Consider the following 17,500-nt stretch of genomic DNA (forward strand, 5'->3'; position numbering starts at 1 on the left):
TCTGTATTCGGATAAAACACGTAAGTGCGCGCGGCTTGAACAGAAAGACGTCTAAAACGAGGGGGGATGTCGTTTTAGTCGCCTCATTGGAATTGTTGTGCTTTCAAAGTAAAAGAATTGCACGGTTGTCTGTCCGGCCTGTTTGGTTTAATGGACGTGGAGGACGGTCATCGGCTCACCCACTGACCTCAGAGCCCAGAGACTCCGGAGACTCCAGCAGGTGGATCACCTCACAGTCGTCCATCTCCAGAAGCACAGTATCACGAGAACATCACCTGGACCAGTGATCTTGCTGGCATGGCTGGGATGTATATTGTGTTTCAGGGATAAGAGACATTCGCCCAGCTTCTGTGTGTGGTGGCAACAGCAGGGAGGCGCTGAGGACCTCGTCCCCGTAGAGAGTAACGCCTGAGCAGGAAGAGAAAACCGCCATGGGACCTTAAATCAGAAACAATATGAATGGTAGTGAAAGGCGTGAGGAAAATAATTTCTTGATCCCGATTGAATTGCGCCATGACCATCACATGATGTTTGTCAATTTAAAACATACATTTTACTAATCTTGGTTAATATAATAATAATAATAACAATAATAGTAATAATAATAATAATAATAATTTTAGCTAGCCGACATTACACTCGTTTAACACTCACCAAAACCTTGTAAAGCCGATCTCGAATGCCAGCTCTTACAGAACTGACTAACTCTCCTTTCGCATTCCTGCAGCTCTCAACATGGCCAGACTAATAGTTTCACCTCTTTAAATAATATTAAACTTGTTCAGGAATAACTGCTTCACAGTATTTCGGGATCAAGAAATTCTAACGGGATCAAGAAATGATTTATCGCCGTTGACTACCGTACATATTTTTTCCGAATTTTCCGAATGTTTATTTTCATTTTTTTCGGTTCATGGGACGTCTCTACTTGCTTCCGCCTCAGGGCTCTAACAGTGACAGCATGCTGGAGGAAGACAAGGGGACATACAGTTAGATGGTGTAAGTGGACATACAGTTAGATGGGGAAAGGGGACATACAGTTAGATGGGGAAAGGGGACATGTTAGATGGGGAAAGGGGACATGTTAGATGGGGTAAGTGGACATACAGTTAGATGGGGAAAGGGGACATACAGTTAGATGGGGAAAGGGGACATACAGTTAGATGGGGAAAGGGGACATACAGTTAGATGGGGAAAGGGGACATACAGTTAGATGGTGTAAGTGGACATACAGTTAGATGGGGAAAGGGGACATACAGTTAGATGTGGAAAGGGGACATACAGTTAGATGGGGAAAGGGGACATACAGTTAGATGGGGAAAGGGGACATACAGTTAGATGGGGAAAGGGGACATACAGCTAGATGGGGTAAGTGGACATACAGTTAGATGGGGAAAGGGGACATACAGTTAGATGGGGAAAGGGGACATACAGTTAGATGGGGAAAGGGGACATACAGCTAGATGGGGTAAGTGGACATACAGTTAGATGGGGAAAGGGGACATACAGTTAGATGGGGAAAGGGGACATACAGTTAGATGGGGAAAGGGGACATACAGTTAGATGTATATAAGGTCAATGCTGGCACAATGAAAGAAAACACAATGCAACAGAAACAAAAGTGTTTTGAAAACGGGCTGTAGGCCTGCTTAGTACCTGAAGCAGAACCATGTGGGGTTGATGTCCATGTGGTTCTGGGGGCTGCTGGGCCTGGCCACGTCACACAGCCGGGTCACGCGCCGCTGCTTCTGCTGGAACTGGCACTTAAGCTCGGCCTGGCGCTCCAAACTCTTCTGGGCTCCGCCTCCATAGATCAGCTCTGTTGTTGATCTCCTGTCCGTCCCTCCCATCAGCAGTCTTATGGGCATCCCAACGCCTCTGGAAGCTCACCGAGCCGAAGCCAAGGGACTCGCCCCCGTTCTCAGTCAACACACGGATGCTCAGAAATAGAGCGTTTAAAAATGCTACTCTATTACAGTGTTCAACAATGTGCAAATAATTGAGGTAGCCTACCTCTCTCTCCATCTCTCTCTCTCTCTCTCTCTCTCTCTCTCTCTCTCTCCATCTCGCTCTCTCTCTCTCTCTCTCTGGGACAAACTGGATAACAAAAGGGCGCTAAATGCTAATTTTCAAATGAACAACATCTGTGACAACACTGTGGCATATGCTATTGTTAGTGTGTGTGTGTGTGTGTGTGTGTGTTTGCGAAGTGTGTGCGTGTGGCCGGCTCATTTACTGTAGATCCTCCACACCTTGGCAAGGCAACTACAGTGACTCCAGACCCGTATATAGTCTCTGAATGGAGGGAGGGAGACTTGGATTTGACATCATGTAGGGCAGCTTGTCAGCAAGGTACTTTATTTTCTTGATGTGATTTTAATTCGGGAGAAGGATGTCCTTGTCAGCGCTACAGCTGAATATACAGAAAATACCATCAGTGTAAATGGTGTCACCCCTTTAAATCACTACTGCATCAGTTAGAGGAGAGACAATTGCATGTGTGCGTGTGTGAGAGAGAGAGAGAGAGAGAGAGAGGGAGAGAGAGAGAGGGAGAGAGAGAGTGAGAGGGAGAGACAAAGGAGAGACAAAGAAAGTATGCGAGAGAGAGAGAGAAAGGAGAGAGTGTGAAGTCTGTAGTGTAGAGAGATTTGTTGTTTTGCTGAATTCCTGGCCGTCCTCTGGCTTTGAGGCAGCAGCCATACACACACACACACACACACACACACACACCGCACACACCGCGAATACACACACACACACACACACACACACACACACCACATACACACACACACACACACACACACACACACACACACACAGACACACCACATACACACACACACACACACACACACACACACACACACACACACACCACACACCGCACATACACACACAGTTGGCTGTGGAGGCCTGGACCGCTGCTCAGGAATGTGCCCATCAAACTGCACCCATACACTGTCTAAATGTATAGCTGTGTCACACGCTCGCTCTATACATACGCTAAATGCTGTAGTCGTCTCCTTTTATGATGTCGAAAAAACACTAACTGTCTAAATATTCCGGCTCCTTTTATGTCTCTATGTCTGCTTGCTTAACAGCTCTTGGTGGTTTGACACCAGCTGTGGTGAGGCCATATGTGTGACTTTCTGATTTAGCTTATGAAGTATTTTCAGAATGGGTTCAGTCAGGTCGTTAGCATTCCCTTGAGACTGCTGCTGTCAGTGTCTGAACAGATCTGTATGAAATCATCATCACTCCAATGTCACTTTATAGAAACTGCCGTTCCTGAGGGACATTTTTTGGTCATTGCTTGCTATTGACATTGCCTGTGTGACTCGGTGACTCAGCTCTTTTTGACCTCCGACCCCAGGGCAGTGACCCTGAACAGCCCTCGCCAGAGGAACCAGGAAGAGAACACGAGCCGGTCTGGAATGTAGAAATGAGATTTGGTGACCAGGAGACTCCGCCAGCCGACCAACTAACACGCAGCCAGCATCCTGGGCTTGTTGACCTAACAAACACCCACAGGCACACACACACACACACACACACACACACACACACACACAAACACACAAACACACATTCTTACACACACACACACACACACACACACACACTCACACACACACACACACACACACACACACACACACAAACACACATTCTTACACACACACACACACACACACACACACACACACATACACACACACACACACACACACACACACACACACACACACACACATACACACACACACACACACACACACACAAACACACAAACACACATTCTTACACACAAGCCACCTGGCTAAATAAGACAGAGCTGTTTATTTGGAGGAGATGTGGAGCTTTAGGTACCTCTCAGATGAGCTGTTCTCAGAGCAGGTCGAAGGCTGGTCTTTGTTGGAGAGACTCGGAGGTACGGCTGGTCTGAGATCAGAGGACTAGCTCCTTACTAGGACCTCACAGGTTCTGGCTGAATCAGCTCCACCACGGTGACTCAATCGCTGTTTGAAGTACCTCCCAGGTTAACTCCGAACTGGGATCAGAGTCTGTGTGTGTATGTGTTCCTGCTTGTTTGATCGAGCGTGTGTGTGTGTGTGTATGTGCTCATACTTGTGCATGTGTGTGTGTGTTCATGCTTGTTTGATTCAGCGTGTGTTTGTGTGTCAGTTCAGAGCGTGAGTGCGCTCTGCCACCCCCCCTCCCCCTCCCCCCCCCCATGTGTGTGTGTGTGTGTGTGGAGGGAGGTGGGGGGGGCTGGCTGACTTCAGGGGGAGCGCTCCAACGGTCAGGCTCAGTCAGCGGGCGTGCGAGCTGCAGCTAGCATGCCATCTGGGGGGAGAGCGGAGCAGAGCGGAGCGGAGAGTAGCGAGGAGCAGCGGAGAGCAGTGCTGTCCACATGAAGCTCTGGGCCGGCCAGTCCAGCTCCAGCAGCCCCCCCGGGCCCCCCGCCCCGGGCCCCCCGACCTCCCAGGAGGAAGCGCCGTGGGCTGCGGCCTCTCGCTCTCTCCCAGGTAGAAACGCGGCGGTCCGTTTGCGGGGGTCTCTCGTCTCGTCCGTAGCCTTGTCTTGAAGAGGGACTTTGTCTGAAGCGTTAAAGAGATCATCTGGGTAACGTGATCCTGAGATGGGAAGAGCTCTGCCATGCGGCTGTTCCATGAGCTCTTTTCTTTTGGCTTACCACATGGCTTGTTGTGTGTGTGTGTGTGTGTATGTGTGTGTGTGTGTGTGTGTGTGTGTGTGTGTGCGTGCGTGCGTATGCGTCTGTGTTTAAACATGAGGAATGTAACCATCCCACTATTTAACATTTAATGAAATGGCTGTTAAAATGTCAACTAAATGGCATACATTCTTGTTTTGATGTGACTCATTAGGCAACTTGTCAGCCCTCACGTTCTTACTCATGCATGCAGATTACCCTTAAACAGTTGTGCTCGTTTTTGGAGTGATGTCTTTTATTTATAGAAGTGTGTTGTAGTTGAGTGCTGGCAGGGCAGACTCCAGCTTGTTCTGACCCTCAGACTTCCCTCTGTCCACTATCACAGAACTGTGTTGAGAGACTGACCGACTGGCTGTCCTAACTAACGCTACTAAACACTACTGCTTCTCAGGAGTGTCAACTGCGTTAGTAGATGTCTGTTGTTAAAAAACAATGAACACATTCTGTTAGGATAAATGCTTTGTCATCAATATGTTATTTTTTGTTCATAGATATAGAAACATCTTCTGTGGAAATGGTTGTTTGTGGGTGTACCCAGCATTGGTTGGACTGCAGAGCAGTTTGGAGTTAGCGAGGTAGTCCCATTCATTGCCTGGCAACAGCTCTGAATAGTGCTGAGGCGTTGATAAGTCTAGTAGAACTAATGGATTTCACCCTGACCAAACAGATTGGATGGATGGTCAGTGTGTGTGCATGTGTTTGTGTGTGTGTGTGTGCTTGTGTGGGGCCAAGAGTGAGCTCACTCTAACCCTTCGCTGGCCTCTGATTCTACAGTATTTCATTCATCCTTATTTAGAGTTTATTCATCCCTTACTTTGTCTAGCCTTGATTTGGCCAGGGGAGTCACGTTATTAAGATTTACTTCACAGTCTTCTATGCGCCGGGACCAACAAGCTTTGTATCCTAAACCTTAATCGGAGGAGGAGGCGGTAATCTGATGAGTAAGCAACAAACATCAGCCAGGAGAGTTGAACAGAGAGAGAGAGAGAGAGAGAGAGAGACGGAAAAAGGAAAGAAAAATGCCAGAGGGGCTGAGAGAGAGGCAAAGAAAGAGAGAAAGAGGTAGAGAGAGAGAAAGAGAGGTAGAGAGAGAAAGAGAGGTAGAGAGAGAGAGGGAAAAAGAGAGGGAGGGAAAAAGAGAGAGAGGGAAAAAGGACTCAAAAGAAAAAGGCAGAGGGGTTGAGAGAGAGGCAAAGAAACAAAGAAAGAGAGGCAGAGATAGAGAAAGAGAAAGAGAGGCAGAGAGAGAGAGAGAGAAAGAGAGGTAGAGAGAGAGAGAGAGGCAGAGAGAGTAGCAAAAGAGGAAGGGGGGCAGCAGAGAGAGAGAGAGAGAGAGAGTGTGTGAGAGAGAGAGAGAGAGAGAGAGAGAGAGAGGGAGCTAAAGGGACATGGCGTGTGGGTGTCCCTGGCCCCAGGGCAGCATGTGTTGGCTGGCTCACTCGGCTATGAGTGGCTCTCGCAACGCTCGGGATGGAAGTCCAGCGACCATAGACACGGAAATATATGTACAATCACCAACGTCTTTTTTGGGATGAAATGAAGGAATGGAGGAGTTTAGAAAAGTGGTAGTGTGAGTATACCTGGCACCAGCTGAACTTGTCTCTGCCACCCTCCTCCTCCCCCTGGCCTGGTCTGGCCTGGTTTGGCCCTTGGCCTGGTCAGGCCTGGTTTGGCCCTTGGCCTGCACACTGGCCGAGTGAAGAGAAGCGATTGTTTGGGTTTGAGTTCTGAGCTGTGTGGAGGCGTGGGGTGTGGGTGTGAGGACCAGAGCTGAGGAACTGGAGCCTGGGCAATCAGACAGACAGACAGACAGACAGACAGACAGGCAGGCAGGCAGACAGACAGACAGACAGACAGGCAGACAGGCAGACAGGCAGACAGACAGACAGACAGACAGACAGACAGACAGACAGGCAGACAGACAGACAGACAGACAGACAGACAGACAGACAGACAGACAGGCAGGCAGGCAGGCAGGCAGACAGACAGAAACACTTGTAGTCACAGAACACTTGTACATTAAAATAATAATGTTTAAATTAATGGTTCCCATTTCTTTTGGTGTAGTCTGTGGAATTAGCTAGGGGTTGTAGGCAAGGAAAAGTGCCACGCGAACGTCAGAGTCGAATCCCAAAACGCCCCCCGCGGCGTACTCCAAGCGCTCCGGTTTCGGGGCTCGGTTTCGCCTGAGTAGTTTAAACCGTTTAACCAGCGACACCGTACTAGTTCTTACACCAGTCTTCTTCCTTTGACGTCTGTGAAGAGTCCGGGTATGCTCTGGTCAGTTCACTCTTATAAGTGTCCGTCTGTGGCTGTGGGGGTACTGTAGACAGATACTGTGGACCGACACGAAGGGAGAGAGTGATCCTATGTCTCTTCATGGCTGTGAACGGGACTGAGTCAGGTCTGGACCAATCAGATCACGTCAGATCACACACCAGCAAAACCTCTTGGCCCTGGAGAGTTACGTCCATGGAAATAGCGGAATCACTGTGTTACATTGTTGCCGGGTTATGACATTCTCACACACAATATGAATCATCGCATGGGTACACACACACGCACTCGCGCACGCACCAACGCACACAGTGTGAACTCTGTCTGTTCTCACACAGATAGGCCCTTGCTTGGCCCTGAGAACAGTAACATTCAGTCCCACTCAGAGTTGATGTGATGAAAAGTGTCTTTCAAGTCCTCAGTGCTGAGCCAGTGGCAGTGTCACTCCGGAAGACAGCTAGCACAACAGAAAGAAAGACTTCGCTAACTGTTTCTTTCCTCAAGGACTCTACAGTACACTTCAGTACAAATCTAGAGTATAAATATTGTGTGTGTGTGTGCGTGTGCATGCGTGTGTGTGCGTACGTGTGTGATCCAGCCCATATCATCCTCTGAGGTTCCAAGACAAACAGACAGACAGACAGACAGACAGACAGACAGACAGACAGACAGACAGACAGACGATTTATCTACCCCTGGTGTTGTAAGTAATGCTTTCTATAGCCTACATGTGCAGCCCTATAGAGTTTTCTGTATGGGTCACATATTTAATCACTGATACTGTAGATAGATAGATAGATAGATAGATAGATAGATAGATAGATAGATAGATAGATAGATAGATAGATAGATAGATATGGATAGATAGATAGATAGATAGATAGATAGATAGATAGATAGATAGATAGATAGATAGATAGATAGACAGATAGATAGATAGATAGACAAACAGACAGACCGATAGACAGATAGATAGATAGATAGATAGATAGATAGATAGATAGATAGATAGATAGATAGACAGACAGACAGACAGACAGACAGTTAGATAGATAGATAGATAGATAGATAGATAGATAGATAGATAGATAGATAGATAGATAGATAGATAGATAGATAGATAGATAGATAGATGCACTCGTTTATTAAATGGTCCTCTCTCTTTCTCCTCCAGTTGGGACGACAGCAGTTCTTGCAGCAGCGGCATCAGTGACACCTTGGAGACCGATGACATCGTCAGCTCCTCTGTCGGCTCCTACGTCACCACGCCCTCTGCCACCTGCAAGGACATCCAGGTGTCACCCGTAGACGCACTACAGGTAGGCCCCGCCCACAATGACACACCTGTAAACGCACATTGATCCCCACTCCCCTATGGAACATCAGTGGCAACACACTCCTCTGTGACTCACCTCCCGATTCAAAGATAATGGTCAGAAATAATGGTCACAACCATTTTGGTGGCGGTCTCGAGGCCTGTTGTGGGCGCGATTCGCGCGTTTGCGCATTTTGCCTCACGCATGCACGCCAAAAAGGGTCATGTCACTCTTATGCACACCCCTTAGTGCCATGACAGTGTCATACTAGGCTTATGCACACCCCTTAGTGTCATGACAGTGTCATACTAGGCTTATGCACACCCCTTAGTGTCATGACAGTGTCATACTAGGCTTATGCACACCTCTTAGTGTCATGACAGTGTCATACTAGGCTTATGCACACCTCTTAGTGTCATGACAGTGTCATACTAGGCTTATGCACACCCCTTAGTGTCATGACAGTGTCATACTAAGTTTATGCACACCCCTTAGTGTCATGACAGTGTCATACTAGGCTTATGCACACCCCTTAGTGTCATGACAGTGTCATACTAGGCTTATGCACACCCCTTAGTGTCATGACAGTGTCATACTAGGCTTATGCACACCCCTTAGTGTCATGACAGTGTCATACTAGGTTTATGCACACCCCTTAGTGTCATGACAGTGTCATACTAGGTTTATGCACATGCACAATCTATAAGGCTGTTGTGGATCATCAAGGCATCCACCCAGCACAACTTCCCTAATTAAATGAAGGAAAACGCTCATTTCCTGCTTGCATTTACTGTACATCTTTCCCTTTCTCCCCTTCTCGTTAGTCACCGTAGGCTACGGTGCTATTGGCTGCCTCTCAGCTCCCCTACCGTAACACCCATGAACACACATCTGCTTCTGATTAGGGTTTACAGTATCAGCAATGTGCCGCGCTTCAAAGTGCTGATTGAAATCACAGCCAAGAAGCCATCATCTGTGGAGAAGCTAGCCAGTCACTACTGGGCTCTGTTCTCACCGGCCCGCCAGGAGCTGTCTCTACTACACGTCACCTCCACCTGAAGGATGGACTTGTTTACCAAACGCAGTCTCTGTGTGTGTGTGTGTGTGTGTGTGTGTGTGTGTGTGTGTGTGTGTGTGTGTGTGTGCGTGTGTGCTTGCCCGTGTGTGCGCGTGTGTGCATGTGTATGTTCGTGCCTTAGTGGGTGCACGTGTGTGTGTGTGCATGCGTGTGAGTGAGTGAGTGGGTGAGTGAGTGAGTGAGTGAGTGAGTGAGTGAGTGAGTGAGTGAGTGAGTGAGTGAGTGAGTGAGTGAGTGAGTGAGTGAGTGAGTGAGTGAGTGAGTGTGTGTGTGTGTGTGTGTGTGTGTGTGTGTGTGTCGAAGGCTGCTGTGCTGTAGCAGGAAAGTTTCCAGTCTTAAAGACCGGCTGGTGAAGGAGGAGTGTCTACAGTCCGTGGAGTCTTGGTGTTTTCTACCGTTAAACGTTTCGCTGCGTCCCGCTGTGCCAGCCAGTGACTCAAACCTCCGATCGCTGAACCAAGCCGGGCATCAGAACCAGAAACAGCCGTCCAAGCTCACAACCAGTCATGAAACATCATCCCATCCCCTCGCATGGCTGTAGCTCCTTTTATAGAGCTGCTTCATGTGGCATTTCCTCCCTCTGTTGAGTAGAATATGGTCTGGATTTATTAGGTCAAGTTAGTGGAGATAACGTTAGCGTTTCAGACGGAGGCCATTAAGATTCTTTCCCGGGCCAATAATTTTTTATGGATATTTTCAGTAACAGTTGAACAATGACCTGCTGAAGCTGGAGCTGACGTAAGCTTGGCAGGGCCTATGAAAACACACACAGAACACATCCAGATCTCTGGTAACGCGTAGCCAACGCACAGGCCTGTTATGTTGGCTCTTATCATGTTATCTGATCTCTCATTGGATAGTTTATAAGGAGATGGATCGCTTTCATTGGTCCGTGGTTAGATAAGTTACTGTGGAAATATTTCTTGTTTTGCCTCTTTAAACTCCTTGTGAGAACACACACGCACACATGCACACAAACACACACATGCACAGACATACACACAGAGAGACACACAGAGAGACACACACACACACTAAAAAAGGGTAAAAGGGGTCTCTGTGTTACCATCCACCACTAGTAACACAACACTATCAGTCGTAAATCAGAGAGCACAGACCTCCGTCGACGAATGCATTTCGTGGCTCTGTGCGCACGCAGGTTTGTGCAAGCAGGACATGTTTTGGGTATTGCTGTATTCGTTAGGTCGAGAGCTTTATGCCAGTCCAAACCCTCTGTCTCTGTGACCTTCCCATGTTGAGATATGGCCATTTCAATCCCCCCTATTGACAATGAATGGGGGGAATTTTTTGCTCCCCAAGTCCAAAAAATGAATGGAGGTGAATGGCCGGCCATGTTTGGGCAGCTCGTGGACCCGCCCCGTGATTCGGATCCACACCAGAATTTAATGGCTTCTAAAGTGGCCCGTGCTACACCCCGCCACCAAGTTTCATAAAAGTCTGGTAGTTTTTTCGTAATCCTACAGTAGTCCAAAAATGAATGGAGGTGAATGGCCAGACCGGTCGTGTTTATGCGGCCCGTGGACCCGCCCCACGATTTGGATCCGCTCCAGAATTTAATGGTTTCTCAGTTGGACTGTGCTACACCGTTCCACCAAGTTTTGTGAAAATCGGTCTGGTAGTTTTTGCGTAATCCTGTTAATGCACAAACGAACGAACAAACGAACGAACGAACAAAAGCACGCCACCGAAAACATTACCTCTCGCCCTGCGCTGTGGCTGGGGCGGAGGTAACAACCATAGAAACACATGATGTTCAGTGTTTAGTGTTTAGTGTTTAGTGTTGGCGGCAGACGGCCTGACGGCGTTGTTGTTGGTCCTCCTCAGCTCCAGACGGACGTGGAGAAGCACTCTGCCGTGGAGCGCAGCACCGCCTGGCCCGCCGACGAGGTCAAGAGGTCTGACGGGCGGTCGGACAGCGGCGTTAAGATGGAACCCGGCGCCAAATGGGGCCGCCACCCCTCCGACATGTCTGACGAATCAGATCGCAGCTCCTCGGGCCGCAGGACGCCCTCCATTGCCCACACGGGCTCCTGGAGGAGGGGCATGAGTGCCCAGGTGGGCGTGACATCACCCAGGGCCAAGGCGTCCATCATCACGACAGCCAACGGCAACCTGAAGACCCATGGGACAGGTACGCACCTAGAGTAGAATCGAATAGAATAGAATGGAACTGAAATGAATCGAATAGCATAAAATACACTCTATTTTTCCAGGGAATCTTAACATCTGTCACATTATGCAAAATGTATATCACGCGAAACACAGACACACACAAGCAAATGCACAGTGCAAAGCTTCAGGGAAGCTGACCAGAGTCGTACCAGGTGATCGTAGTTCCTCTGGCGTGCTAATGTAGCGTGTGATGAGACAGGTAGCAGACGACCTCTGAGACAGTTCTATTTGGTGAGATCAGGGCTCAGGTTACCTGCCTCTCTCTCTGTCTCTCTCTCTCTCTCTGTCTCTCTGTCTCTCTCTCCCTCTCTGTCACTGCGGTGGTATCCAGGTTCAGACAGAGTTTGTTGGGTTCATGCGTGTTGAGACAGGATCAGAGGGGCTTGGTTCGATCTTTATTTATTTATCATATAATTATCCTTGATTATTTCTCAGTCAGGGCTCTGCCCAAGGCGGCGGCAGCGCACGTAGTTACAGAAATACAGTAACACACATTTATATGAACACAGCACAATTTTGCGCATGATTGTATCTAATTGCCTTATATGTTGCTGAGTCAACCTGATTTGGAATATCATGAGATGTGATTTTAAATGTGCTTCAAATAAAGTTAGATTAAATTTGATTTGATGTGTTGTTGTTGTTCATCCTTCCTCCAGGTAAGACGGATGATGCCAAGGTGTCGGAGCGAGGCTGTCTCTCCCCCCGGACCAACAGCCTCCTGCGCTCGTCCTCCGACATGCCGGCACACATCAGCGGCGAGGCCAAGAAGCCCCCCTCCTCCTCGTGCTCCGGCCACGCCCGGACCCCCACCGCCACCAACACCTTCGGCTTCAAGAAGAACGGAGCGGGGGGGATCACCATGGTCACAGCCAGCGGGGTCACCATCACCAGTGGTTCGGCCACCCTGGGGAAGATGCCCAAGTCCGCCGGCGTCTCGCTCCATCTGGTGGGTCAAGGGGGCCGGACCCTGGGCCGCCAGACCAGCGTGGACGACGGCTACCTCTCGGCCGGCGGTCGCCACTCCGCGCTGCAGTACCGCAGCCTCCCCCGGCCCGGCCGGACCTCCGGTGCCCTCCGCTCCCCTGGCGCCGCCCTGGACGCCGGCCGCTCCGCCATGCTCCAGGGGTCGAAGGTTCGCGGAGGAGTGGCCCAGCTCAGTGCGGCGGCCAATCAGACGGACAGGGAGAAGGGGGTGTCGGTGGATGGGGATTCGACCCCCCAGGGTGCCGGGGCACTGCCCCCTCAGGGGGGCAGACAGGCGGGGGGCAGGTACCCAGATGTGTCTTCCCCTACCCTGCGCAGGTGAGCTGCCCTTTGTGTTCATCCATCTCCTGTAGATACACACCCACCTCTGTCTGCTAAAAGACCATCTAAAATCACCCCATCCATTATACCCTTTGATGTAGTGATCCTTTAATCATCGGCAGTAGGGGAGCCCACCTGCATACTGCATGCCGTACTGCCTAAGGCCTGCTATCACTGCTCGAATCTGCCGTCGTTTACCATCGTGTACTCGCTCACAGGCTCTAGGCACACACTGTCTCCCGTCTGCATAGGCTGGCACTCAGAGACGGTTCAAAACCGGGCCGAAACCGCCTCAAACGCTATATCAGCGCCTCGGTAACATTAGACCGGTGCAGAGAGAGGCGGTGTGCCTTATCAAGGTTCCGCAGAGTTACGTGAAGTCTGCTGTCCATGAATGCTGTGGTTTTTAAAAGGCATTTCCTGTCGCTAGGCAGATTAGAGGCCTCTGGTTGCCTCCAGTGTTGGTTTAGAGCCCGGACAGAGACTCAGCCAGACAGCAGACCAGACTGCTGTTATCACTAGCGCTCGCCACACCACTGCTCTGCTCTGCTCAGGCACGGTCCGTATTGTGTATTCTTGCTGAGCAACATTTGCCATTGATTACAATGTATGTATTCCCATTCGTCTTTGTCGACCTTTCGAGCTTACAGGAAACCCCGTTACTGTACTTTATAACGTTTTGTTCTCGCTGTGAACAATCACAGAGTTGAGAAATGATTAAAAGTTCAAAGGCTAGTCTATTCCTCTGAGCGCTTCCCAGCAACAAAGAGCTGCACTCCGCCAACCCCAGCACTCGGCTCGTCCAAACAAAGCGACAGGTCTGGCTGGTGAAATTACAGATTGTACCTTTAACTGCTGCTGCTGCTTTCACTTATCAGGCTAATCTAGTGATGAGGTCATGAGAACCCAGCTGGTTCTGCTCAGCGCCAGCTCAGAGTCAGAACCTCTTTCTCTCTCTCTCTCTCTCTCTCTCTCTCTCTCTCTCTCTCTCCTCTCTTCTCTCTCTCTCCTGCTATCCCACCATCATTTATCTCACCTTGTCAAAGCTCATTTGGCATCAGAAACCCAGTAGTTACAAAGCTGCATTAGCATCGGTGGTACGGCGCTGTTTGAATGTAGCTGTCGTCGTGGGTTTTAGTGCGAGATGTATGGTGGCTCTCATGGACAGCCTAGCCGAGCCTGAGTTTAGAATGAGAGACTGGTTTGTTTGTCTTCGTGATCTCCGCGCACGGCTACGGCGTTCTCATGCGTTCTGCAATATGATTTGTATTCATTTCACTTCTCGTTGCATTAAAGAGCTTTTTAATCAAAGATCGCTTTAAATAACAGATTCCCCCAGCAGCACATAGGCTGCTGCACTGCCGCTCTCTCCTCTCACTCTTTCCCCTCCTTTCTTCTCCTCCCTCCTCTCCTCCTCTCCTCCTCTCCTCCTCTCCTCTCCTCCTCCGCAGGCTGTTTGGTGGAGGAGGTAAGCCGGGGAAGCAAGCCCCCGTCACCACCATGGAAAACATGAAGAACTCCACCGTCATCTCCAACCCTCACGCCGGCTCCGGCCACCAGGGCGGCGCCCCGGACTCCCCCTCCGCCTCGGCCAGCAGCGGGGGCAGCAGCCCCCTGTACGTGGGCGGCGGCGGGGAGGGCCGCGCCCCCCCGGCCTCCAGCCCCGGCTCGGCCCTCTCCACCCCCTCCCAGCCCCGCAGCCTGGCCTGGAGCTCCGCCACCCCCAGCCCGGGCTACCCCGGGGCCTACCCCTCGCTGGGCAGCCTGGCCACCAGCAGCGAGTCCATGGACGTGTCCCTGGGCAGTGGAGGGGGGGCGGGGGCGGTTGGGGGGACCCCCCACGGAGCCACCAGGGAGGAGGGGCTGTCGGGGTGCGCGAGGACCGGAGGGATCAAGCCCGGATACTCAGACAGGTAGGAGCTGGTGAAGCGGCCGGAGAGGTTGCGTGTTCTCGTGGTCAGAAAAGGTCTGGGATTGAAACGAGAGCCGCGTGCGTAAACGTGCGTGGGTAATGACCAGTGTTGTACTGTCATATAGATTTATTCTGCTGCTAAAATTAGATGACGTTCTACTCTGCATCGTTTTGGCAGTTGTTGTAGGCTATTTCGCTGCCAGGCTCTCTCTCTCTCTCTCTCTCTCTCTCTCTCTCTCTCTCTCCTCTTGATCTCTCTCTCAGTGTGGAGCGTGCGAGTGTTTAGTCTCTAACCGTGTGGAGTTCCTGTATCGAGGGAGAGGCCAGACTCCTATCTGGACTGATCATCTCTCTCTTCCCCTCTTCTCCCCTCCTCTCTCTGGTCTTCTCTGTGGTGTCTACCCCTACCGCCCGTCCACCCCTCCCCCGTTCCCCCCATCTCTCCTACCCTTCTTCTTCCCAACTCCTCCTCCCCTCCTTTGCTCCCCTCCTCCCCTCAACCAGCCCTCTCTCCTCCCCCTCAGCTAGTCCCAAATTCAGCCGCAACACCTTACCTAGGAAACAGGACAGGTAACGGAGGCGTCTGTGTTCGGAGCAGTGTGCTTGTGTCCAGTGTTGTGATCGTGACCGTATGCGACCCCTCTTTCATCCCATTCACAGCATGTGTGCTGCCATCTGCTGGTTAAACTAAGAACTACAGCCTGGACTTGTTCAGATGGTTCCTGGATTTCCTAGAGTTACAGTATTCATGCAGTACGATGTGATGCCCGATCCTGTTCTGTGACATTGTTTGTAGAGCATGTACCATTGTGTTGTAGCTGTGTATCCGACTGTGAATCAGATTGTAAAGTAGATATAATCATATTTCTCTTCCTGTTTGTGTTGTTGTCTGTCTGTGTCTGTGTCTGTGTATGTGTATGTGTATGTGTATGTGTATGTGTGTGTGCGTGCGTGCGTGCGTGCGTGTGTGCGTGCGTGCGTGTGTGTGTGCGTGCGTGCGTGCGTGCGTGCGTGTGCGTGTGTGTCCGTGTGTCTCTCTACAGATACGGCCACCTCCCTGCGCTGCGGGGCCATGAGGAGCCTCGTGATTGGTTGCGGTCCCACTCAGCAGGTGGTCTCCCAGAATCCTCTGCCAGTTCCCCGTTCTCCACGGCCTCCAGCCTGTCCTCGCCCTCTGGGACACGCTTCCTGTTCTCTCAGCTGGGTGGGTGCAGCGCAGCACAGCGCACACTTAGCATAATAGTAGCACAGCTCAGCCCAAAACAGCACAGTAAGCCACAGCACAACACAGCCTAGCATAGCACAGAACAACACAACACAGCCTAGCATAGCACAGAACAACACAACACAGCCTAGCATAGCACAGAACAACACAACACAGCCTAGCATAGCACAGAACAACACAACACAGCCTAGCATAGCACAGAACAACACAACACAGAACAGAAAAACACAACACAGCCTAGCATAGCACATAACAACACTACACAGAACAGAACAACACAACACAGCCTAGCATAGCACAGAACAACACAACACAGCCTAGCATAGCACAGAACAACACAACACAGCCTAGCATAGCACAGAACAACACAACACAGAACAGAACAGAACAGAACAACACAACACAGCCTAGCATAGCACATAACAACACTACACAGAACAGAACAACACAACACAGCCTAGCATAGCACATAACAACACAACACAGAACAGAACAACACAACACAGCCTAGCATAGTACATAACAACACTACACAACACAGCCTAGCATAGCACAGAACAACACAACACAACACAGAATCGCAAGAACACAGAACAGAACAACACACAGTGAAGAGTACCGTAGAGCAAGCACAGCTTCTTCTGGATCTGCTTGGTCAAACTGGGCACTTTTGATCCTTTCAAACACGTAAACTGTGATTGATTGAGTGGGTCTGTCTGGCTCAACATACTGTAACCAAAGGAAAAGACCAGAAAATCTCAATCTGCCACTCCAGGCAGGCCAAAGCAGACGCTCAGAATATTTGACCCGTGTCTGCTACCATAGTCCTAACCCACTTCACACCGCCTTACCACGAACAGTAAAAGCTGTTTCATAGTAGCAGCTGTTAGGGCTACAGGTTGAGATGAAAGGGACAGAGATTCACTGCTTGTCACCCTGACAACTCGCAACAGGTGTCACTTCACGTGCTGACAAGGTTCACTCTATGAAAAACACTGGTTCAAGGCCCCAGCGAGAATTGAACTCGCGACCCCTGGTTTACAAGACCAGTGCTCTAACCACTGAGCTATAGGGCCTTGCATGCTTGGTGAAGTGGTGAAGCAACTTTATAAATACCACACCCTCTGCAAATACAGTACAGGGGCCACACCTCAGTCTAATGACATGTCTGACTTGCCAAGCTCAAACACCCTTAATAGTCACAAGTTAAGGTGTGATTATTTCAAGTCCTTGGAATGATGTAGCATGATGTAGTCACCAGTTGTGAACTCCAGGAAGATTATCCTAAATCTAGCTAAAAGAGAGAAAAAATAAACAAACAAACAAACAAACCCAATATTTGTTATTTAGTATAAATTGTGCCTAAACTACCTGCATCTAAATTGATAGATTGACAAATGACTGATCAATGTCCTGTGTGTGTGTGTGTGTGTGTGTGTGTGTGTGTGTGTGT

The 17,500-nt window shown here is 49.9% G+C and overlaps 1 protein-coding gene across 2 annotated transcripts in view; it reads left to right on the forward strand.

The window, feature by feature from the left end:
• Positions 1-17,500, forward strand: part of nav2b (neuron navigator 2b) — a 50,467-nt gene that overhangs the window by 6,901 nt on the left and 26,066 nt on the right. The window contains exons 1-6 of one of the 2 annotated variants that reach the window (XM_084452922.1): positions 4,531-4,629; positions 8,190-8,334; positions 11,255-11,561; positions 12,262-12,907; positions 14,362-14,823; positions 15,866-16,026. In XM_084452922.1, coding sequence (XP_084309048.1) covers positions 11,357-11,561; positions 12,262-12,907; positions 14,362-14,823; positions 15,866-16,026 — 1,474 coding nt within the window. In that variant the 5' untranslated portion in view covers positions 4,531-4,629; positions 8,190-8,334; positions 11,255-11,356. Of the gene's footprint in view, positions 1-4,530; positions 4,630-8,189; positions 8,335-11,254; positions 11,562-12,261; positions 12,908-14,361; positions 14,824-15,865; positions 16,027-17,500 lie in introns of those variants that run through there. The other variant, XM_084452921.1, reaches the window with a different exon arrangement.

The sequence above is a fragment of the Borostomias antarcticus genome (assembly GCF_949987555.1).
Source record: "Borostomias antarcticus genome assembly, chromosome: 18".
NCBI classification, from domain to species: Eukaryota; Metazoa; Chordata; class Actinopteri; order Stomiiformes; family Stomiidae; genus Borostomias; species Borostomias antarcticus.